At 43.2% G+C, this 23,381-nt stretch overlaps 2 protein-coding genes across 9 annotated transcripts in view; one reads left to right on the forward strand and one right to left on the reverse strand.

Annotated features, from left to right (window-relative positions):
• Positions 1-23,381, forward strand: part of LOC139531604 (diamine acetyltransferase 1-like) — a 93,411-nt gene that overhangs the window by 63,852 nt on the left and 6,178 nt on the right. The window contains exons 1-3 of one of the 2 annotated variants that reach the window (XM_071328207.1): positions 13,777-14,113; positions 21,556-21,607; positions 21,706-21,789. In XM_071328207.1, coding sequence (XP_071184308.1) covers positions 14,048-14,113; positions 21,556-21,607; positions 21,706-21,789 — 202 coding nt within the window. In that variant the 5' untranslated portion in view covers positions 13,777-14,047. Of the gene's footprint in view, positions 1-13,776; positions 14,114-21,555; positions 21,608-21,705; positions 21,790-23,381 lie in introns of those variants that run through there. The other variant, XM_071328208.1, reaches the window with a different exon arrangement.
• Positions 9,112-13,757, reverse strand: LOC139531602 (putative nuclease HARBI1). Of its 7 annotated transcripts, XM_071328206.1 has the most exons (11): positions 12,458-13,757; positions 12,096-12,166; positions 11,832-12,008; positions 11,680-11,741; positions 11,511-11,597; positions 11,382-11,423; positions 11,140-11,313; positions 11,025-11,060; positions 10,372-10,926; positions 9,979-10,090; positions 9,112-9,884 (listed from the first exon to the last, which is right to left on the reverse strand). In XM_071328206.1, the coding sequence occupies exons 1-8, from the start codon at positions 12,613-12,615 to the stop codon at positions 11,025-11,027; spliced, it is 807 nt and encodes a 268-aa protein (XP_071184307.1). In that variant the 5' UTR covers positions 12,616-13,757; the 3' UTR covers positions 9,112-9,884; positions 9,979-10,090; positions 10,372-10,926. The 7 variants fall into 7 exon arrangements, with proteins under 7 accessions (XP_071184307.1, XP_071184305.1, XP_071184304.1 ...); XM_071328204.1 differs by having other exon boundaries at positions 11,025-11,313; XM_071328203.1 differs by having other exon boundaries at positions 10,372-11,313.

Here is a 23,381-nt window from a genome sequence, read left to right on the forward strand (position 1 = left end):
GCTGTGTTCAAGGCAACTAATTAAGTGTTACATTCAAGTCTGAATTTTCTACTGAATTTTAGTTCTTCCTTAACACATTTTAAGGACAAACTGTCAGAACAGGTTTAAGCAAAGTACAGTGTCGTTGTTTTCAGGACAATATACCCATGGCGATAGGTGGGACAGGAGACAGGTAAGAGTAATGGCAGCCACCCTACAAAGACCAAGCGCAGTCTACGCAAACAGTGAATCTGAGAAAAATGGATTTAACGATTTTTTTGCTGCCCAGCCAAATATGTTATAGGTGGAAACAGTGATAATGCACAGATGTATTCTCTTATTATGAAGAAACCTTTTATACATAAACCATGGCATATGACCCCTAAAATGCTTATACTGCACTCTGCCTTCGTATGACCTTAAACAAGTTCATGGGTAATGCTAAGGTAAAGTGCTGAATCCACATTCTAAATGTGTTTATCCAACTTTTGTTTTCGGTTTTATAAAAACAGTTTGAGAGTTCAAACTACATTCCAACTGTATTTAATGGTTTTATGTAGTTGAGATATGTTAAGTGTTTTATTGTAGTAGGCCTAGCCCTCAATAATCTTTGTGCATGCTGGTTATGCATCTTGTTAACATTCATACAAGGACACCTCACTGCAGAAACATTTTCTATGAAATCATGTGACTTATAGGTATAGAAAAGGATTCCTGTAAACGCTCCCTAATACAAAATGGAAACTAACTATGGACTATCCAGAAGTGTGACATCTGTTTTATTGTAAACCCTAAATGATAAATGTAAACTCTTGTAAATTTTTACTACCCACATTAGAACATTATAATATTTAAGGATGCAAATTGTCAGAACAGGTTTAAGCAAAGTTTGAGTTTAGTTTTATAGGGATAGTGCACATTAAGCAATGTTTCAGTAAAATTGCCTATGCATATGTAACAGTATAACTTTAAACCGTCCCCTCGCCCCGACACGGGCGCGAACCAGGGACCCTCTGCACACATCAACAACTGACACCCACGAAGCGTCGTTACCCATCGCTCCACAAAAGCCGCGGCCCTTGCAGAGCAAGGGGCAACCCTACTTAAGTCTCAGAGCAAGTGACGTAACTGATTGAAATGCTAGTAGCGCGTACCCGCTAACTAGCTAGCCATTTCACATCCGTTACACTCACCCCCCTTTCAACCTCCTCCTTTTCCGCAGCAACCAGTGATCCGGGTCAACAGCATCAATGTAACAGTATAACTTTAAACCGTCCCCTCGCCCCGACACGGGCGCGAACCAGGGACCCTCTGCACACATCAACAACGGTCGCCCACGAAGCATCGTTACCCATCGCTCCACAAAGGCCACGGCCCTTGCAGAGCAAGGGGCAACCCTACTTAAGTCTCAGAGCAAGTGACGTAACTGATTGAAATGCTAGTAGCGCGTACCCGCTAACTAGCTAGCCATTTCACATCCGTTACACATAGTCACTTTAATAACTCTACATACCACCTCAAATAACCGGTGCCCCCGCACAGACTCTGTATCGGTACCCCCCTGTTTATAGTCTCGCTATTGTTATTTCACTGCTGCTTTTTAATTATTTGTTACTTTTATCTCTTGTTCTTGTATTTTTTTGAAACTGCATTGTTGGTTAGGGGCTTGTAAGTAAGCATTTCACTGTAAGGTCTACTACACCTGTTGTATTTGGCGCATGTGACTAATAAAAATTGATTTAGCCAGACAGCTAATTTTAAACCACAGTCCTTGGGCAGGTTATTAAAAACAATAGACAAACAATGAGCAGTGAGCACATGCAGAGCAACATAGAACACGCAAAGTGTAGCAAGCAGACAGAGCAATAGCACAAAAAGCAACAAAACAAAATACATAAAAGCAGCAAAGTGTTTCCACACCTCACAAGCTACAGACAGTGGTGGAAAAAGTACACAATTGTCATAAGGCGCTACAGAGGATAGTGCGTACGGCCCAGTACATCACTGGGGCCAAGCTTCCTGCCATCCAGGACCTATATACTACGCGTGTCAGAGGAAGGCCCCCAAAATTGTCCGGCAAGCGGTACCAGAGCGCCAAGTCTAGGTCCAAAAGGCTCCTTAACAGCTTTTTCCCACAAGCCATAAGACTGCCACTACATTTAGAAAGCATGTTTGCAAAAAATATCTTTGACACTTCTCTGTTTTCTCAATGACATTCAAATCAGCATTGAAAGGAAAAAAAGGCGCAAATTGAACTTTGTTCCTCCTGAGTGAGTCTGACCTCAAGTCAGAGACCACTGTGATGACACACCAAATATGTTTGACGGATCGTAGGAAAGGAGCAGGGATAGGATTTTGTAGGCTACAGTCCAAGCTATGTCTTCCAATGGGGCGACTGCTGTCAGCATCCAAAGATTATCCAACTTGAATAAACGCTTGGAGGTAAGGATGACAGAAGTGGTGTAGTCTACGGTGATACGGATATCACTTATTATTGATATCTACATAGCGCATTGATGTGAATCACACTGCTGCACTCTCATTTAGCAATTTGCGCCTTACAGATTGTGATTGTTGTGGATGTTTGTTCACAAATCTAAATGTGTATTTGAACCCAATAATGGTTGAATTCAAGAAGGTTAAGCTGCCTATTAATCATTGTTTTTTAAACCAGTGGACAGTGAAAAATGCAACAGCTGCATAGTGCGGATCCCAGCCTATGGAATAAAAGTGGGGATTTTATTGCTCAATCTAATTCATGCTGATAAAAATGTTTTATCAATAGGTTTAATGAACACATGCTCAAACTTGCCCACTTTTGACAGACTTAAAGAGGCAATCAGTAGTTGCTACATCCATTATTGGACTTACAATTATATATATATATACACAGTTGAAGTCGGAAGTTTACATACACTTAGGTTGGAGTTATTAAAACTAGTTTTTCAACCACTCCACAAATGTCTTGTTAACAAACTATAGTTTTGGCAAGTCGGTTAGGACATCTACTTTGTGCATGACACAAGTCATTTTTCCAACAATTGTTTACAGACAGATTATTTCACTTATAATTCACTGTATCACAAATCCAGTGGGTCAGAAGTTTGCATGCACTAAGTTGACTGTGCCTTTAAACAGCTTCAAGAATTCAAAAAATTATGTCATGGCTTTAGAAGCTTCTGATAGGCTAATTGACATCTTTTGAGTCAATTGGAGGTGTACCTGTGGATGTATTTCAAGGCCGACCTTCAAACTCAGTGCCTCTTTGCTTGACATCATGTGAAAATCAAAAGAAATCAGCCAAGACCTCAGAAAAAAATTGTAGATCTCCACAAGTCTGGTTCATCCTTGAGAGCAATTTCCAAATGCCTGAATGTACCATGTTCATCTGTACAAAGAATAGTACGCAAGTATAAACACCATGGGACCACGCAGCCGTCATACCACCCAGGAAGGAGACACGTTCTGTCTCCTAGAGATGAATGTACTTTGTTGCGAAAAGTGCAAATCAATCCCAGAACAACAGAAAAGGACCTTGTGAAGATGCTGGAGGAAACAGGTACAAAAGTATCTATATCCACAGTAAAACGAGTCCTATATCGACATAACCTGAAAGGCCGCTCAGCAAGGAAGAAGCCACTGCTTCAAAACCGCCATAAAAAAGCCAGACTACGGTTTACAACTGCACATGGGGACAAAGCTACTTTTTGGAGAAATGCCCTCTGGTCTGATGAAACAAAAATAGAACTGTTTGGCCATAATGACCATTGTTATGTTTGGAGGAAAAAGGGGGAGTCTTGCAAGCCGAAGAACACTATCCCAACCGTGAAGCACGGGGGTGGCAGCATCGTGTTGTGGGGTGCTTTCTGCAGGAGGGACTGGTGCACTTCACAAAATAGATCGCATCATGAGGCAGGGAAATTATGTGGATATATTGAAGCAACATCTCAAGACATCAGTCAGGAAGTTAAAAATTGGTCGCAAATGGGTCTTACAAATGGACAATGACCCCAAGCATACTTCCAAAGTTCTGGCAAAATGGCTTAAGGACAACAAAGTCAAGGTATTGGAGTAGCCATCACAAAGCCCTGACCTCAATCCTGTAGAAAATTTGTGAAAAATCGTGTACGAGCAAGGAGGCCTACAAACCTGACTCCGTTACACCAGCTCTGTCAGGAGGAATGGGCCAAAATTCACCCAACTTATTGTGGGAAGCTTGTGGAAGGCTACCCGAAACGTTTGACCCAATTTATTTAAAGGCATTGCTACCAAATACTAATTGAGTGTATGTAAACTTCTGACCCACTGGGAATGTGATGAAAGAAATAAAAGCTGAAATAAATCATTCTCTCTACTATTATTTTGACATTTCACATTCTTAAAATGAAGTGGTGATCCTAACTGACCTAAAACAGGGAATTTTTACTAGGATGAAAATGTCAGGAACTGTGAAACTGAATTTAAATGTATTTGGCTAAGGTGCATGTAAACTTCAGACTTCAACTGTATATATATACACAGTACCAGTCAAAAGTTTGCACACCTACTCATTCAAGGGTTTTCTTTATTTTTACTATTTTCTACATGGTAGAATAATAGTGACGACATCAAAACTATGAAATAACACATCGAATCATGCAGTAACCAAAAAAGTGTACAACAAATCAGAATACATTTTAGGTTGTTCAAAGTAGCCACCCTTTGCCTTGATGCCAGCTTTGCACACTCTTGGCATTCTCTCAACCAGCGTCACCTGGAATGCTTTTCCAACAGTCTCGAAGGAGTTCCCACATATGCTGAACACTTGTTGGCTGCTTTTCCTGCACTCTGCGGTCCAACTCATCCCAAACCATCTCAATTGGGTTGAGGTCAGGTGATTGTGGAGGCCAGGTCAGATGATGCAGCACTGCATCACTCTCCTTCTTGGTCAAATAGCTCTTACACAGCCTGGAGGTGTGTGTTGGGTCATTGTCCTGTTGAAAAATAACTGATATTCCCACTAAGCGCAAACCAGATGGGATGGCGTATCGCTGCAGAATGCTGTGTTAGCCATGCTGGTTAAATAAATCACAGACAGTGTCACAAGCAAAGCACCCCGACAGATTTCCACCAGTCTATTGTCCATTGCTTGTGTTTCAAGTCTCTTCTTCTTATTGGTGTCCTTTAGTAGTAGTTTCTTTGCAGCAATTCGACCATGAATGCCTGATTTATGCAGTCTCCTCTGAACAGTTGATGTTGAGATGTGTCTGTTACTTGAACTCTGTGAAGCATTTATTTGGGCAGGCAATTACTGAGGCTGGTAACTCTAATGAACTTATCCTCTGCAGCAGAGGTAACTCTGGGTCTTCCTTTCCTGTGGCGGTCCTCATGAGAGCCAGTATCATCATAGTGCTTGATGGTTTTTGCAAATGCACTTGAAGAAACTTTAGAAGTTCTTGAAATGTTCCACATTGACTGACCTTCATGTCTTAAAGTAATGATGGACTGTCTTTTCTCTTTGCTTATTTGAGCTGTTCTTTTCATAATATGGACTTGGTCTTTTACCAAATAGGGCTATCTTCTGTATACCACCCCTACCTTGTCACAGCACAATTGCTTGGCTCAAACGCATTAAGAAGGAAAGAAATTCCACAAATTATATTTAAACATTTTTACTACTTGGTTCCATATGTGTTATTTCATAGTTTTGATGTCTTCAATATTATTATACAATGTAGAAAATAGACAAAATATAGAAAAACCCTTGAATGAGTAGGTGTGTCCAAACTTTTCACTGTATATCCATTGCCTCTTGAAGAATATAGCTGATGAATGCCTCATGAGCTTAGTTCAACTGTCACATTCCATGAGAACCCAAAATATAAGCTTGTTTTACTCCAATGTTTGTAAACATTGGAAATGTAAACAAACACTGTATAGCCTCATAACATGGTTGAAACAATAATGTTGATATCAGTGATGGTCAGTCCTTGCATCCATAGCTCTCTCTATTAATCTGAGAGTGGTTACATTTCTGCAGGCCCATCCCTTAGCTTTTTACCCCAAAAACAGAGGCGGGGCGACCATTTTGTTATTGTGGATTTGCCCTTTAAACAGCTGCATATTATCAAGATTTCAAAGTGTCACAAACAAAAAGGTTAACAATAGGCCTATAGTAAATGCAGCATATTGCATTCATTTTTCATATGTAAATAGCACTTTTCAGTAGTGCTCAAAGCATGCCATGCCATGAGCGCAGAATTAATTTTTCCCCTTGACTCAAAGAGCACAATCAGTCCTCCATGACAACGAAATCATAAACAACAGAGTAGGGCTGGCTAATAAGTCCTTAGTTTTGGGGTTATGCTCAGGTAAAACAATTTGGCTGGTCTATACTTCCATATTTCCAAGTCCTATTCTTGAAGATCAAGATCATTTATTGGAATGACTGGAATTCTGATAGACTTTGTTTTTTAATGTAAATATATAATTTAATCGGATTATTATTATTTGTAGTAGAAAACAATGGGTTAGAAGAAGCCTACATAACCAACCCATAAAGTGAAATTGAACATCCATATATGGCCAGCTATGTAAACGTTAACATTGATTTATCCTGCAATAGATGTCGTTCATTTGGTAAACATACATTTTTGTCTTCTTCTAATGCCTCTTAAAGTGAAAGTAATCTAAAAGTAACTGAATGTAATCAGATTACGTTACTGAGTTTGGGAAATCCAAAAGTTGCGTTACTGATTCCAATTTTGGACAGGTAACGAATTACATTTAGAACGTAACCTACCCAATACTGTTTATGGGTAATACAAAAGTAAAGTGCAGTATCTACAATCTAAATGTGTTTATCATACTTTCTTGTTGTTTTTCTGTTTGATGGAAACAGTTTGAGAGTTCTAACTACATTCCAACTCTAATGGTTTTATGTAGTTGAGTTTTCATGTTTTGAGTGTTGTATTGTAGTAGGCCTAACCCTCAATCTTTTTGTGTGAATTTGTATTTGCATTTATTAAGGATCCCCATTAGCTGTTGCCAAGGCAGCAGCTACTCTTCCTGGGGTCCTGCAACATTAAGACAGTTATATACAATTTTAAATATTACATGACATTACATTTCATAACACTTTACCCAATACATTTATCATGTGTATTTGTGTCTGTGTCTCTTCCCAGTCCCCGCTGTTCCTTAAGGTGTATTTTTTAATCTGTTTTTTAAATCTAATTTTACTGCTTGCATGAGTTACTTGATGTGGAATAGAGTTCCATGTAGTCATGGCTCTATGTAGTACTGTGCGCCTCCCATAGTCTGTTATGGACTTGGGGACTGTGAAGAGACCTCTGATGGCATGTCTTGTGCGGTATGAATGGGTGTCCGAGCTGTGTGCCAGTAGTTCAAATAGACAGCTTGTTGCATTCAACATGTCAATACCTCTCACAAATACAACTAGTGATGAAGTCAATCTCTCCTCCACTTTGAGCCAGGAGGGATTAAAGTTAGCTGTCTTTGTACATCCAAGGGCCAGCCGTGCTGCCCTGTTCTGAGCCAATTGCAATTTTCCTAAGTCCTTCCTGGTAAGTCGTGTGACACCTGACCACACGACTGAACAGTAGTCCTGAACAGTAGTCCAGGTGCGATAACTTGGGCGTGTAGGACCTGCCTTGTTGATAGTACTGTTAAAAATACAGAGCATCACTTTATTATGGACAGACTTCTCCCCATCCTAGCTATTGTTGTATCAATATGTTTTCACCATGACAGTTTACAATCCATGGTTACTCTAAGCAGTTTAGTCTCCTGAACTTGCTCAATTTCTACATTATTCATTACAAGATTAAGTTGAGGTTTAGGATTTAGGGAATGATTTGTCCTAAATACAATGCTTTTAGTCTCTGAAATATTTAGGACTAACTTATTCCTTGCCACCCATTCTGAAGCGAACTGCAGCTCTTTGTTAATTGTTGCAGTAATTTCAGTCACTGTGGTAGCTGACGGGTATAGTGTTGAGTCATGCGCATACATGGCTTTACTCAAAACCAGTGGCATGTCGTCAATAAAGATTTTTAAAAGTAAGGGGCGTAGAACGCTGCCCTGTGGAATTCATGATTCTACCGGGATTTTGTTGGAAAAGCTTCCATTAAAGAAAACCCTTTGTGTTCTGTTAGACAGGTAACTTTTTATCCACAATATAGGAGTGGGTGTAAAGCCAAAACACATGCGTTTTTTCAGCAACAGACAATGATCGATAATGTCAAAAGCCGCACGGAAGTCTAACAAAACAGCCCCCACAATCTTTTTATCATCAATTCCTCTCAGCCAATCATCAGTCATTTGTGTAAGTGCTGTGCTTGTTAAATGTCCTTCCGTATAAGCGTGCTGAAATTCTGTTGTCAATTTGATTACGCTGAAATAACATTGTACCTGGGGCCTGTTGCACAAAACTAGGATAAGGGATTAAGCCAGGATATCTTGGTGATCCTGGCTCAATTGATCCGTAATCCGGTTGCACTAAAGATGGATAGGGGGCAGGAGGATATGTTATGGTATAAATTACCATGGAGATTTATTCTGTGGAGCTAGCCTGCTCCAGACCAGGCTAAATTCCAGGATCTATTTAATCTCATCCCTAATGTCAGTCAGCAGTCACCACAAATGGAAACCAATAGTTATTTCACTGCTCACTATACATTGTTATCACATATAACTAGACCCACTGTTATTATTTAAACGTTTGTGATCATTAATTTCAATGATTTTGGATAAAAAATGATTTTTAGATGATGTTGCTATCATTAGATAATTTACAGTTTCCCATAGACTATAAGGCTATATATAAAATGATAGAATATTAGGGCCACAGAGGGGAAAAAAACACAAGTCATAATATTGTAACCAGTTGTTTTAAAGGAGGACAGTTGTTAAAATGACAGATGTGGGGCATTTCGTGAAATTGTACTTCAGTATGGTTTCATAAACAAAGACATGCTGATGTGCCAGAATATTAAGTATCACATTGTCATAAGTATCAAAACAATATGTAGCTTTTCTGCAGAAAGAACCAGCCTCATAAATTTATGACTTTATCCTTTTTCTTCAGTGTGGCCCTAGTACTCTGTCATATAAACAAATACACATTCCATATGAATATAAAAACACAATGTGTAACATTATGTTCCTTTATTGAATAAGGACAAAACAAAGCAGGTAAACCATCAGCTCCTTTCGAAACTGAAGTCACAGTGACTCTACAAGATGGAAAGCACAGAATCCAAGCATATTATACAAAATGATACATACACATTCAAAGGTCTGTATATAACACACCCTGCATGTCTGCACACTAAAATAAATGCAGGACAAATCCATACACATCAACTGAACAGACAAATGAATGGATGCAGTAGCCTCCCTGCAGCCTTGTATTACACACAGTATACCGCACAAACATCATAAGAGGCCAAATTCGTCAAAAAACGAACCCAAAAAAACCCAAATTCCTCTGCCACCGCAGGACATATTTAACCAAAATTGAAAGCACACATACTAACTAAAATAATTCAACACATATTGGTCCCTCAGCAGCCGACCACTGTCGTCATCAGGGAAGATTGCCGGATTGTCCCAGTCCATGGCTGGTGGCACTCTGGGGGCCCTCTCCTTCCTCAGGCAGGCCACATTGTGGAGGACAGCACAAGCCACAGTAATATCACATGCCCTAACAGGGCTGACCCTTAATTTGTGAAGGCAGTGAAAGCGTGCCTTCAGGAGGCCAAAGGTCATTTAAACTCTGGCCCTGGTCCTGGCATGGGCATGGTTGTAGGCCTGCTGTGCTTCCTGGGGGTCTGTGAAAGGTGTCAGGAGAAAAGGCTGGCAGCCATACCCCCTGTCTCCCAGCAACACACCAGAGAATTCACCTGTCAACACAAAATCTCATCATTACTACCTCATAAACACAGTGATATTCTTGACACAGCCATGATGGTTATAAATAGGGGTTGTGTGGCTTACCTTGTGATAGGCACTGATAGATTTCAGAGGCCCGAAAGATTCTGGAGTCATGGACTGAGCCAGGCCATTTTGCCACAACATTGCTGATCACACAGTCAGCATTGCAGACCATCTGAAATCATAAGATGAGGAATATTACACCAATCAATGCACATCACTGGCAATGCAGAGTGTTCGTCAATGGACAATATCAAAAAGTTATGTTCACCTGAACATTAATGCTGTGAAAGGATTTCCTATTCACAAAATCGGCCTCATGGGCACCTGAGGGGGCTTTTATCCTTATGTGTGTGCAGTCCACTGCACCAATGACATTGGGGAAACCTGTCACACAAAGTAATGAGTATCCTACTATGTGTTAACAGTTGTCCTGTAATTTGTAGATCCTCTTACCTGCAATCCTATAGAACTCCTCTTTGATGTCACAGAGTCTTCTGTGGCCAGGGAAGGAGATGAAGACATCTGCTAATGCTTTGATAGCCAGACACACACTCCTTATTGTGCGGCAAATTGTGGCCTTGTTCAGCTGTTCTGCATCCCCCACTGAGTACAGGAAGGCTCCACTAGCAAAAAAGCGCAAGGCCACACAAACCATTTGCTCCACACTCAGTGCATGGCTCCGTGCAGTGCGGTGCTTAATCCTGGGACCCAGTAGTCTGCATAGATACCTGATGCCATCTGCAGAAAACCTGTATCTTTCATATAGATGGTCATCAGGGAAGGCCAGTGGGTCCAACCGGTCCCTGAAGACCCTTTCTCGCCTGAAGGCTCTCCTCAGCACAAGTGCTTCTTCATCCACCACATCTCGCACGAATGGGCATGCCATTGTCAGAGCAGAAAGGAACACACAATTTTGGGCCTTCATATAGGCTAGTGGCCACACCTGGTGCTGGGGGGGTGGGCAAAAGAGGGCGATGCCTTATAACGATGACTTGGTTGTACTGATTGCTGGGAAAATAAAAAAAACCTTAGAAAGATGCCACCGTCCTGTGTGCTCACAATAAGAGCTCATATGTCATGGCTCACTTGACTTTACGAGAATATACCTAATTTTTATTTTGAGCTGTGTCATCTTCTTGGAGCTGGGGGAGGAAAGAAAAATAATGATTAATACATTTGTGTTACAGTTAGCATACAGTGTACATTGAAGGCATATCTCACCTCCCTCTCAAGTTTTTTTATTTCAAGGTCCAGTTTCCTAATTGTCCTCTTTTTTATTTCGGACTCCAGTGCAAGATTTTCCATCTTTTTCTTCTTGTACTGAATGTCTATGTCTGCCAGTTCTATTTGGCGCCGGAGGTGGTTGCCATACAACTTTCTGATAGCTTGTGAGCTCTGTGAACACAATACAATTAGCGCAGCTGGAATTTGGCAGGATGTGGTGTCCTTTTATTAATACGCACTATGTTGCCAGGCTGGTTTTCCCACTGTATAGCATCTGGGTCCTGTAAAAGAAATTAGATTTTTTGATTTTGATGAGGACTCCTCACCATTGTAGAGTAAATAGTACTTTCACAGTCTTAACATGATACCTCATGCCTTCTGGAATCCAGAGAGATGGTCTCCTCCTCATCATCGTCTCCATCATGTGCTGTTGCTGCTGCACTGGGGCCTTCACCCTATCACATTTAATCGGATTCATATTGAAGCTAGTAGACAAGACATGCCAGGCCTACAGTATGCCTTTGATGGAGTACTCACTGGATCAGCATCGTCTGGTGCTTGTGCTGGTGGCTCTAACAGGAACACAGTGCTGCCAGACACTGCAAGGCAATAGGTAAACCAAAGTCAGACAGTCCAAATTGATTCAATATGAATGTGGTTGTATCCCATGTAGAGATGGAAGGACATACCTTGAATGAAGCGGGTGGCATCTTGGGAGGAACCTATGCTCGTCTCTTTCCCCCCAGGGATCCCCTCTAAGACGGGCCTGCCTTTATTTAGCTCCAAGGCCATGTCCTCTGCTGGGGTAAGGTCAGCCTTTGGTGACCCACCACCCGTGCCTTGTCTGTGGGTATTCTTTTTCACTGCTAAAACAGTACAGACAATGTGTGAGCAGGCACCTTCTGGGTACAATATATGCTTGTGCTTTGTTAAATATTAGTCAGGGACCATACCATTCTGCAGAATGTTCTTGTATTTGATTTTGACCTGCTGCCATGTCCGTTTTGGCCCGTTCATGTTTAATCTACACACACACACACACACACACACACATTTAATGGAGTCACACTGCAAAAAATTACTTGGTATTTTTGTCTTGTTTTCAGTAAAAATATCAAAAAATGTATCATAGCTTTATACAGTGTGATGGAGTTACTTTACACAATTTCACTCATATCTGCAGTGCATTTCAATTAAAAATGTAACCGTTTCATAATTACAGTACAACTGCATTTTTGGAGATGTGAATTAAATATTTGAATTGTAATTGTGATGTTTCAGCGGAGCGGTGAGTGTGTAATTGTGCACTACTTACGCATTCAGGCGGTCTGCAATACTTTGCCACGCTTTTTCTCTTTGCTTTATCACTGTGGCGGTGTTGCCTTTCTTCTTAATTATATCTTTTACCTCCTCGTATGCCTCCATGAGGATTTGTGCTTCCGACGGGGAAAAGTACGCGGCTCTAGTTGCCATGGTAAATCAATTAATCTGTGATCTGTGGCGGGGTCTATTTGAGTGAGCCGTGAGCGCGCACCTATCCAGGATTGGTTTCACCTGGCTTAATGAATCCGTGTCTGCTCATCCTGGCTTGGTCTTTGTGCAACCAATTAAGCCTGGACGCACATGTTTTGGCTTCATTGAGCTCAGCTGAGTCATTTATCCCGGATGTTTTAATTCTACTTTTGTGCAACAGGCCCCAGGTCAAACACAATTTTTTCAAAACGTTTACTAAGGGTTGGTAACAAGCTGATTGGTCAGCTATTTGTGCCAGTAAAAAGGGCTTTACTATTCTTAGGTAGGGAAATAACTTTTGATTCCCTCCAGGCCTGAGGGCACACACTTTCTAGTAGGCTTAAATTGAAGATATGGCAAATAGGAGTGGCAATATCGTCCTCTATTATCCTATCCCATTTTCCATCCAAGTTGTCAGACCCCCGGTGGTTTACCATTGTTGATAGACAACAATCATTTTTTCATCTCTTCCACACTTACTTTACGGAATTCAAAATTAAAATGCTTGTCTTTCATAATTTGGTCAGATATACTCGGATGTGTAGTGTCAGCGTTTGCTGCTGGCATGTCATGCCTAAGTTTGCTAATCTTGCCAATTAACAAATCATTAAAGTAGTGGGTTTTGTGATGAATAAGCCATCTGATTCAATGAATGATGGTGCGGAGTTTGCATTTTAGCCCAACATTTCATTTAAGGTGCTCCAAAGATTTTTACTATCATTCATTATGTCATTTATCTTTGTTTCATAGTGTAGCTTCTGTTTATTCAGTTTAGTCACATGATTTCTCAATTTGCAGTATGTTTGCCAACCAGTTGTACAACCACTTACAGGAATGTGGTTCTGAATATAAACAGCAACACCTCCACCATTGGCATTTCTGTATGGTCATGCATCTTATTGACATTCATCCAAGGACACCTCACTGCAGTAATATTTTCTTATGAAATCATGTGACTTATAGGTATAGAAAAGGATTTCTGTAACTCCACCCTAATACAAAAAGGAAACTAACTAACTATGGACTAACCATAAATGTGACATCTGTTTTATTGTAACCCTAAATTATGAATGTGTTAACTATCTTGATGTCTTTATGGCTAGTGAAACCTCTGATGCATTTATGACAGTAAAACAGACACGCTAATGAAACCTCTGATGCATTTATGACAGTAATAAAAACATGCGCGTGGCATTGCACACACATCAATAGGATAAAAAGGCATCTCCAATCTCACTACCCTCTCAACAATGTCCTTCGATATATCTAGCGAACGTTTAGCTTAGAAGGACTTGGTTTGAATAGAACCAGCAAGGTAGCTAACGTCAGCTAGCTAGATAACTAGCTACATTTTAAGTCGATTGTTTAGCTCTTATTAATATAAAATAAGAAAATGGAAAATTTTAAAATACGGAAAGCTGAATCGAAAGATGTGCCTGACATACTGCGACTGATAAAGGTAAGCCGTAAACTAAAATCACTGCTTGCTTAGCTAGAAAATTGACTGGTTTCACTCTTCTCCAGTCCAACAATACACACGGAAATACTGTCGCTGTCGTATCGTTGATTTGCTATCTAAAGACACTTGAGAAGTTAGTTAGCTAGTTAAATAGCAAAATACAACTATGAAAAAGGGGGGACAGGTGAAGCAAATCTGGCCAAGAGTAAAGGGATAATTGACAGCGCTTCAAATTGTACTTCCTTGTTTACGTTTGACATGCCTGTACGTACTGTAATGTTATTATAAGTGGGCAATTATTTTTGGAATATAATGTACGGAGCAAAAGCGCTCTCAAATTCGTGGGTTGTGATGGGGTACCGTTGTTGAACTTAAAGCTCATGCGGTTTTTGTTCTTCAAGAATTAGCACTGGCGACCCGTCATTCAGGTCAGAGCCCCATCTGTTTTGAGCCCCACATTCTTAGCAAAAAACTCTAATATATATATATATACTATGTTTTGCATGTTATTTTGGCATTAATATGTGTCACACATCAGTTTGCAAACAATGAAAAAAAAAGAATATATATATATATATATATTACATCATTGAGTTAATAAAGCTGCATACAAACATGGTCTTTTTTTTGTTTTCTTGAGTAAGGCAGCTCCAAAATGCAGGTGTTTCAGTCTAGCTCAGTGCTTTCTGTGGTGGTGGGGAAGCAATTGGCTGCAATACAGTCCAGAGAAAGGGAGAAATCCTTTTTCCAGTTTCCAACAGGTGTTGAAATGTATGTAATATATAATGAGAAGATGCATTTGAAGTAACTATTGCATGGTGAGGCACACGTCATTGGCTGTGTGTGTGTGTGAGAGTTAATATCTCTATATGGACAGACTCAGGGAGCAGAGCCTTGCTATTGAGAGAGGCTATACCTGGCGCAAGAGAAGACAGGCTATGTGCACACTGCCCACACATGAGTTGACTGAGAACACATTCTCATTTACAGCAACGACCTGGGGAATAGTTACAGGGGAGAGGAATGAGCCAATTGTAAGCTGGGGATGATTATGTGACCATGATGGTATTGGGAATTTAGCCAGGACACCAGGGTTAACACCCCTACTCTTACAATAAGTGCCATGAGAGTCAGGATACCTGTTTAAAGTCCTAACCGAAAGACGGCACCCTACACAGGGCAATGTCCCCAATCACTGCCCTGGGGCATTGGGATATTTTTTTAGACCAAAGGAAAGGGTGCCTCCTACTGGCTCCACTTCCAGCAGCATCTGGTCTCCCATCCAGTCAGGACCAACCCTGCTTAGCTTCAGAAGCAAGCCAGCAGTGGGATGCAGGTATGTTTGCTGCTTCCTAAGCTCCTGCCAAATGTATGACCATATTAGAGATATATTTTCCTCAGATTACACCCACCATTTTTTTTTTAAACAACTCACATTTTGATAAACTCCCATAACTATTGGGAGGATTTATTGACCTGTTGCCACAAAGGGGCAACGAGTGACGAACAAACACCATTGTAAATACAACCCATATTTGTTTTATTTTCCCTTTTGTAATTTAAGAAAAGGGCATCCAGTGAACCATAATAACCTTTTGAAATGTTGTGTCCTCCATATACAGTACATAACATTATATTGGTTGTAAGAATTTTGGTAGCATTGCCTTTAAATTGTTGAACTTGGGTCAAACGTTTTGGTTAGCCTTCCACAAGCTTCCCACAAGAAGTTGGGTGAATTTTGGCCCATTCCTCCTGACAGAGCTGGTGTAACTGAGTCAGGTTTTTGCCATCTATTTTGTGAAGTGCACCAGTCCCTCCTGCAGCAAAGCACCCGCACATGATGCTGCCACCCCCGTGCTTCACAGTTGGGATGGTGTTCTGTGGCTTGCAAGCTTCCCCCTTTTTCCTCCAAACATAACGATGGTCATTACGGCCAAACAGTTATATTTTTGTTTCATCAGACCAGAGGACATTTCTCCAAAAAGTACGACCTTTGTCCCCATGTGCAATTGTAAACCGTAGTCTGTTTTTTTGGGGGCGGTTTTGGAGCAGTGGCTTCTTCCTTGCTGAGCGGCCTTTCAGGTTCTACATCGTGGAGCTCCGCCCCATAGGGGAGCTCTGCTCCTAGTGGTTTACCCCGCTGCCTAGGCAGCGAATAGCCTGAGAGGAAATGATGCACACACCTGCAGCCAATAGGAGTACAGGTGTCCCTATATAAGGGGACGCTTTCCCTCAATCAGCCTCCCATTATTTTCAGTGACAGGACTGGACTGAAGAAGCCTAGAAGAGAAGAGAAGAAATCACAGGACGAACCCGTCATCGATATCCTGTTGTTGACGTCGGCCTTCAATGAGCACGCCTTTTCTACCCCCAAAAGCTCTTTTAAGAGCTCAGTGTCGCTGCTTCACTATGATGGCTTTGGACCCGCATGAACTATGTTTTGTGTGCTTAGGTTTAAAGGACGCTAGGGGCGGCCTCACAGATCCTCCGGAATGCCCTAGCTGTTCACTCCTTTCTTTAAAGGAGAGGAAACAGCGATGGGCATTTTTCAGGGAGGATTTCCCTCTAGAGGACGCGATGGCGTCATATGATGACGGCGCCTCTAGAGAGGATGGTGGGAAGTGTCAGGGTTTTTCTCCGAAAGAATCCAGTCTACCGACCGAGGCTGAAAAGACCCCCCCCCCCCCCCCCCCTTCCTAGGGAGAGAGAGGGGATTTTCTCATCCTTATGCGAGGAGGAAATGGGCTCTGAATTTTCAGCTGCCCCCTCCTACGCAGTAGCCTCTCTGCACTCTGATTTTACAGGGCTTATTGAGCGGGCTGCGAGCAGGCTGGAAATTACACTGCCCCCCATTCCGGAAGTGGATTTAATGGTGGGCGGCCCCTATTCCAGACCAAGACGGGCAGCGGTACTTTTGGCACCGACCATGCCCTCGCTCGCCAAGTATGTGGAGGGTGCATGGGAAACGCCTTTGACGGCCAGAGCGCCGGTGAAGGCGTATATTCCATTCACTAACGTTGACAGACAACGGCCTCAAGAGATCCCTAAGCTCGAAGCCGCCCTAGCGGCGTACCTCGTGCCAGGTTCGAGCTCTTGGCCGTCTGCCAAGAGACCCACATTACCTACGACTAAGGACCGTCTCACAGCACAGCTGGCTGAGAAGTCCTTTGTTCTTAGTACACAGGCTGTAGCAGCAGCGAATAATATTGCCCTCTTGGCAGCCTCTCTATCCCGTCTGACCACGGGTAGAGAGGGGCTGTCGGGAGAGGAGATGGAGGAAGCGTCGAAGATTTCCGGCGCCATTCTCCATCTCACACAGGCATCGGCTGTATGTGCGGGGAGATCTATGGCCACTTCGGTGGTAATGGAACGACACCTCTGGCTGTCTTTGACGGCTATGAAGGAGACCGACAAAGCCGCCCTATTGAACGCCCCCATCTCTGACAGCGGTCTCTTTGGAGCCGCCGTCACTGATGCGACGGCGCATTTTGGGAAGCTTGAGGAGGAGAGAAAGCAGCTGGCTAGACACCTGCCTTTGGCGGGAAGCTCTAGAACAGCTACGAAAGATCCCCATCGCTCCACCGTCTCCAGTAGACCAGGGTCTACGGCCAGACGGAGAGCACGTCGAGCAGCTGCACCTGGAGTACCGAGAGTGGGCCCAGCCCCTCCGGCAGCACCAGAGAAGGCGGCGGTGAAACCCTGGCAGCCGAGAGGCAGTCAGAAGAGACGACGGCCATGACGGGGCGAGGGGGAGAGGACGGGAGAGAGCGCTGCACTTCATGTGAGGGCGCCCACTGTTCATCCCCCACCCCTGCAAAGGGATGGAGGAGTTGTTGTGTCTGTGTTTAATAAAGAATGTGTTCCATTTGACTTTGTCACAAGAGAACCTCTTTTCCAAAACAAAACTGAGACCACTCAGATTCCTCCTCGCTCTGGCTCTCTCTCTTCCTCTCACCACTTTGTGTGCAGCTCAGCCCATTGCGGAGCTGAGCACACACAGAGGGCCGTTGTGAGTGGGAATGACAAGGGGAAAGCAAGACGGACGCTCGTAATGAGCCGTCATGCTTTACCTCATAAAAACCCAACACTACACACTCTGAGGAGTGAAGTAGATAGAGGTTTTAATAGCAGCCTGCGTACACAGCCCCATAGTGGGCCGATGAAGCAGTGACGGCGCACTAATTCAGGCGGGCGCCTCAATTAGTGTAGCGCAGACCCGTGCTGAGTTCACGGAGGGCTGGAACCACAAGGTTACATGCATAACCGAAGTGTCGGCGCCCCCGATTCTCACAGAACGCGCTAGTGTTCCCTCCCCCTTTCGTAGGGGGCCCACCTTGGGCTGTCCCACCACTTCAGTGTTGGGAGACAGCGGCGGCTTGGGCCATAGAGGAATACAGGTCCTTCCTACTGTCTGTACCACAGCTTCGCGCTCTCCCGCTCTCAGAGCACTATTGGGAGTGGCAGCGAAGCTGCACCCTCTCCTCCTGGCTAAGTCGGACGCTGGAGAAGGGTTATGCCATTCAATTCCATCGAACTCCACCCCCGTTCTCGGGTGTGGTGGAGACGGTGATGAAGACGCCAGAGAAAGTAGCCGCTCTTGTGAAAGAGATTACGGAACTTTTGGCGAAGGAGGCGGTCACAGTAGTTCCCCAGGAGCAAAGGAACAGCGGGCTATATTCGCCCTATTTCCTAGTGCCAAAAAAAGACGGGGGGGGTGAGGCCGATATTGGATTTACGCACTCTCAACGAGAGCGTAGCCAAACGGCCTTTCCGAATGCTCACGACAAAACGTCTACTGGAATGTATTCACAACAGAGACTTTTGTGTAAGCATAGATCTAAAGGACGCATACTTTCATGTGCCGGTACTTCCGCGTCACAGGAAGTTTCTGCGTTTCGCCTTTCAAGGGGTGGCGTACGAGTATGCGAGAATGCCATTCGGGTACGCCCTGGCACCTCGCACGTTTTCCAAATGTGCCTTAGCCCTGAGAAGGTTTTATCCGAATCACATGGTGACGGCGCATTCCGTCATGACACTTTTGGGTCTCATGTCGTCTACCCACTCCGTGGTTCCGCTGGGACTTTTGCACATGCGCAAAAAACAGCGATGGTTTGCTCAACTACGACTGGACCCAGTGAGGCACCGTCGTCGGTTGTTGACAGTTCCCCTCTCGCTCAGAGCGGACCTGAACTATTGGAGAGACCCGTGCGTAATGGCACAAGGGGTCGCAATAGGCAGGGTGTCATCCCACATTCCAGTGTACACAGATGCTTGTCTGACTGGATGGGGAGGGACATGTCAGGCTCGGGCAGTCGGAGGTGGGTGGTCCCAATCGGGACCTCACATCAACCTCCTGGAATTGGAAACGGTTCTACTGGTTCTGACCCACTTCATGTCCACCCTACGGGGACACGACGTGCTGGTTTGGTCAGACAACAGAACGACAGTAGCCTATATAAATCGCCAAGGGGGAGTCAGGTCTCCTGCACTCCACCGGTTGGCGGAGGAATTGTGGCTGTGGGCTCACGAGCACCTTCGCTCGTTGACAGCAGCGCACATTCCAGGCTGTCAGAATATCGGAGCAGACCTCATGTCTCGAGGGGGTCCCCGAGACGACGAGTGGCGACTGCACCCCGATGTTGTTCTCCAAATATGGGAACGGTTCGGGAGAGCCGAGGTGGATCTGTTCGCGTCACTTGTGAACGCGCAATGTCCCCTATGGTTTTCTCTACGAGCCCAGGACGAACCACCACTAGGGATAGACGCTTTTGCGCACCAGTGGCCAGAGGTTCTCCTGTACGCATTCCACCGCTGTCCTGCATTCTCCCACTGCTAGCCCGTGTGAGAACAGGAGGGCTGTCAATCATATTGATAGCCAGCCACTGAAGGTCTGGCTCCTGAGAGGGACAGGTTAGAGCGCCGTGGGTTATCTGATTTGGTAATCAGAACCATATAGGGCTCACGTGCCAGTTCCACATACAGAACGTATGCCAGTAGATGGAACATGTTTTCACAATGGTGCGTCACAGAGAATGTGGACCCCGTGTGCTGTCAGGAGCGTGCTCTCTCTCTTACAGTTCATGTTTGACAAGCAGCGCTCAACCGCCACCATTAAGGTGTTTGCGGCAGCGATTTCAGCTTGTCATGAGGGGTTTGGCAGAGACACTGTTTTCAGTCACCCTTTAGTGAAACGGTTTTTATTGGGGACGCGGCGGCTTAGGCCAGTGGCTAGAGCCACGCTACCACAGTGGGATTTAACTTTGGTACTCGAGGCGCTCTGTGAGACGCCGTTCGAACCATTGAATCAAATTCCCCTCAAGATGTTGTCTCTGAAGACGGCACTGTTGCTTGCCTTGACTACAGCCAAGCGTGTCAGTGATTTGTGTGCTCTTTCGACGAGACCCGACTGCCTTGCCATAAACGGCGACTTGAGCAGAGCGGTGTTACGTCCTAACCCGGCATTTACGCCGAAGGTTATTAAGAGTTTATATAGGGACACCTGTACTCCTATTGGCTGCAGGTGTGTGCATCATTTTCTCTCAGGCTATTCGCTGCCTAGGCAGCGGGGTAAACCACTAGGAGCAGAGCTCCCCTATGGGGCGGAGCTCCACTCATAGAACTGGAGTTACACTCCGGTAACTATCGTTTAACACCATCTCCTCTAATTTGCTCATGAAACAGCAATTCAAGAAAATCTAAATGCATATTCCAATTAAGCTGATTGAGACCAAATGATTGGCATGCAGACGCAGTTTGAATATTTCACTGGTAAAACGTGAAGAATTGTCATTCACGATTGACAGTGATTCTCTGGCCTATTTTGAAGTTAGGCTTACCTAACTTGGTGTTTGAAGGTGTTGGATTCTGGGTTAAACTTGGAACATTGCTATCCTAAAGACACGATACATCAGAAGTAAGACTATAGTATCTGAGGGGTGAAAGAGATTTTGATATAAATACAATTTTGGTATTTTAAATGTGCTCATCCTAACTGCATTCAGAGAAACTCTGCAAACTTGTCTGTCTTGAAGGTGACAAAAACAGACAATTTCCACTGGATATCTGTCTGTATCACAGTTTCCTCTGTAGTTTTGTACCTTGTGTTTATTATGTTGGCAACGAGCCCGGTTTCCTCCATTTTGATTGTGTTTATTACGTTGGCAACGAGCCCGGTTTCCTCCATTTTGATTGTGTTTATTACGTTGGCAACGAGCCCGGTTTCCTCCATTTTGATTGTGTTTATTACGTTGGCAACGAGCCCGGTTTCCTCCATTTTGATTGTGTTTATTACGTTGGCAACGAGCCCGGTTTCCTCCATTTTGATTGTGTTTATGTTAAACGCTGTTCTCTTCGTTGACCGTCACTTTTCTCAGTGAATGATAAACGTTCCCCTATTGACTCGCTGTTCTTGGTTTTGAATCTGAAATGTTTCTTCTGTCCAGGAACTGGCTAAATATGAAGAAATGGAAGACCAAGTGAAACTGACTGAGGAAGGTGAGTCTGAATGAAACTAAAGCATTTCTGTCTCGGTCACCATGTGATTGACTGCAGTGCATAGAGTTTATAAGGCATTTCTAACATTGTAAAAACAGATCTGCTCGAGGACGGATTCGGTGACTATCCATTATACCGCTGTGTCGTGGCAGAAGTCCCCAGTGAGCAGCAGAGCAACAACGGTAAGAGATTCTGTATTCTGCACACCTGTACATCTCAGAGGATTGGACGGATGTGTTGAGTGTGACATAGACAAGTATTATAGCAAACTACATCAGATGGCCTTGACTGAAACAGTGCCTCTCCTATGCATAGAAGAACATTTCTGTGCCATGGGGATCCCTGGCGTGTAGCTACTGACCCTATGTCAAACATATACCAAACCTGTTATTAGGGCTGTTACGGGGACCGTATTACCGCCACACCTGCAGCCACGAGTCATGATGGCAGTCAAATTCCATGTGACGGTATTTAGTCTTCTCAAAGCTCTGATTCTACAGAAGGTCATTAGTAGCCTACCAAACTTGCTAACTGCCTGTTACTCAGTACTCTATTGTCCCTCTAACCACTCTGACATCAATGCAAAAATCTAATCAAACACTTCATGAGAGTCCATGAGTTCATGTTGCGCAACAGTTCTATAGGCTATGAAATTAACTTCTACCGAGTCCGAAACCCGGATCCGGGAGCACCCCCCACCAGTAAAAAAGCTGAATAGCATAGCTAGCATAGCGTCACAAGTAAATAGTAGCATCTAAATATCATTCAATCACAAGTCCAAGATACCAGATGAAAGATCCACTTCTTGTGAATCCAGCAATCATTTCTGATTTTTAAAATGTTTTACAGGGAAGACACAATATGTAAATCTATTAGCTAACCACGTTAGCAAAAGACACCATTTTTCTTTGTCCACCATTTTTTCTCTCCACCAGTAGCTATCACCAATTCGGCCAAATAAAGATATTGATAGCCACTAACCAAGAAAAAACCTCATCAGATGACAGTCTGATAACATATTTATTGTATAGGATAGTTTTTGTTAGAAAAATTTGCATATTTCAGGTAGAAATCATAGTTTACAATTGCACCCACCATCACAACTCGACTAGAATAAATACAGAGAGCAACGTGTATTACCAATTTACTCATCATAAAACATTTCATAAAAATAGACAAAGCATAGCAATGGAAAGACACAGATCTTGTGAATTCAGACAATATTTCAGATTTTCTAAGCATTTTACAGCGAAAACACAATAAATCGTTATATTAGCATACCACATGTGCAAACGTTACCCCAGCATGAATCCAAGGCAAGGGGAGCGATAACGTTATGATCACCAAAATATATTAATTTTTTCACTAACCTTCTCAGACTTCTTCCGATGACACTCCTGTAACATCATATTACAACATACATATAGAGTTTGTTCGAAAATGTGCATATTTAGCCACAAAAAAACGTGGTTATACAATGAGAATAGTAGCAAAACTGGCCTGAAAATGTCGGGCGCTATCTTTGAGAGTGATCTAGTCTAATCGATAGCTAATCATAAACTTGACTAAAAAATACAGGGTTGACAGGAATCGAAAGACAAATTAGTTCTTAATGCAATCGCTGACTTACATTTCTAAAATTATCCTTACTGTGCAATACCGGGTCCGCCAAGCGAAGCTACACATAACAAAATGGCGATATATGCGTTTAAAAATTTTCAACAGAACAGCGATTTATCATCATAAATAGTTCTTACTGTGAGCTGTTCTTCCA

The sequence above is a fragment of the Salvelinus alpinus genome, chromosome 10 (assembly GCF_045679555.1).
Source record: "Salvelinus alpinus chromosome 10, SLU_Salpinus.1, whole genome shotgun sequence".
In the NCBI taxonomy this organism is placed as follows: domain Eukaryota; kingdom Metazoa; phylum Chordata; class Actinopteri; order Salmoniformes; family Salmonidae; genus Salvelinus; species Salvelinus alpinus.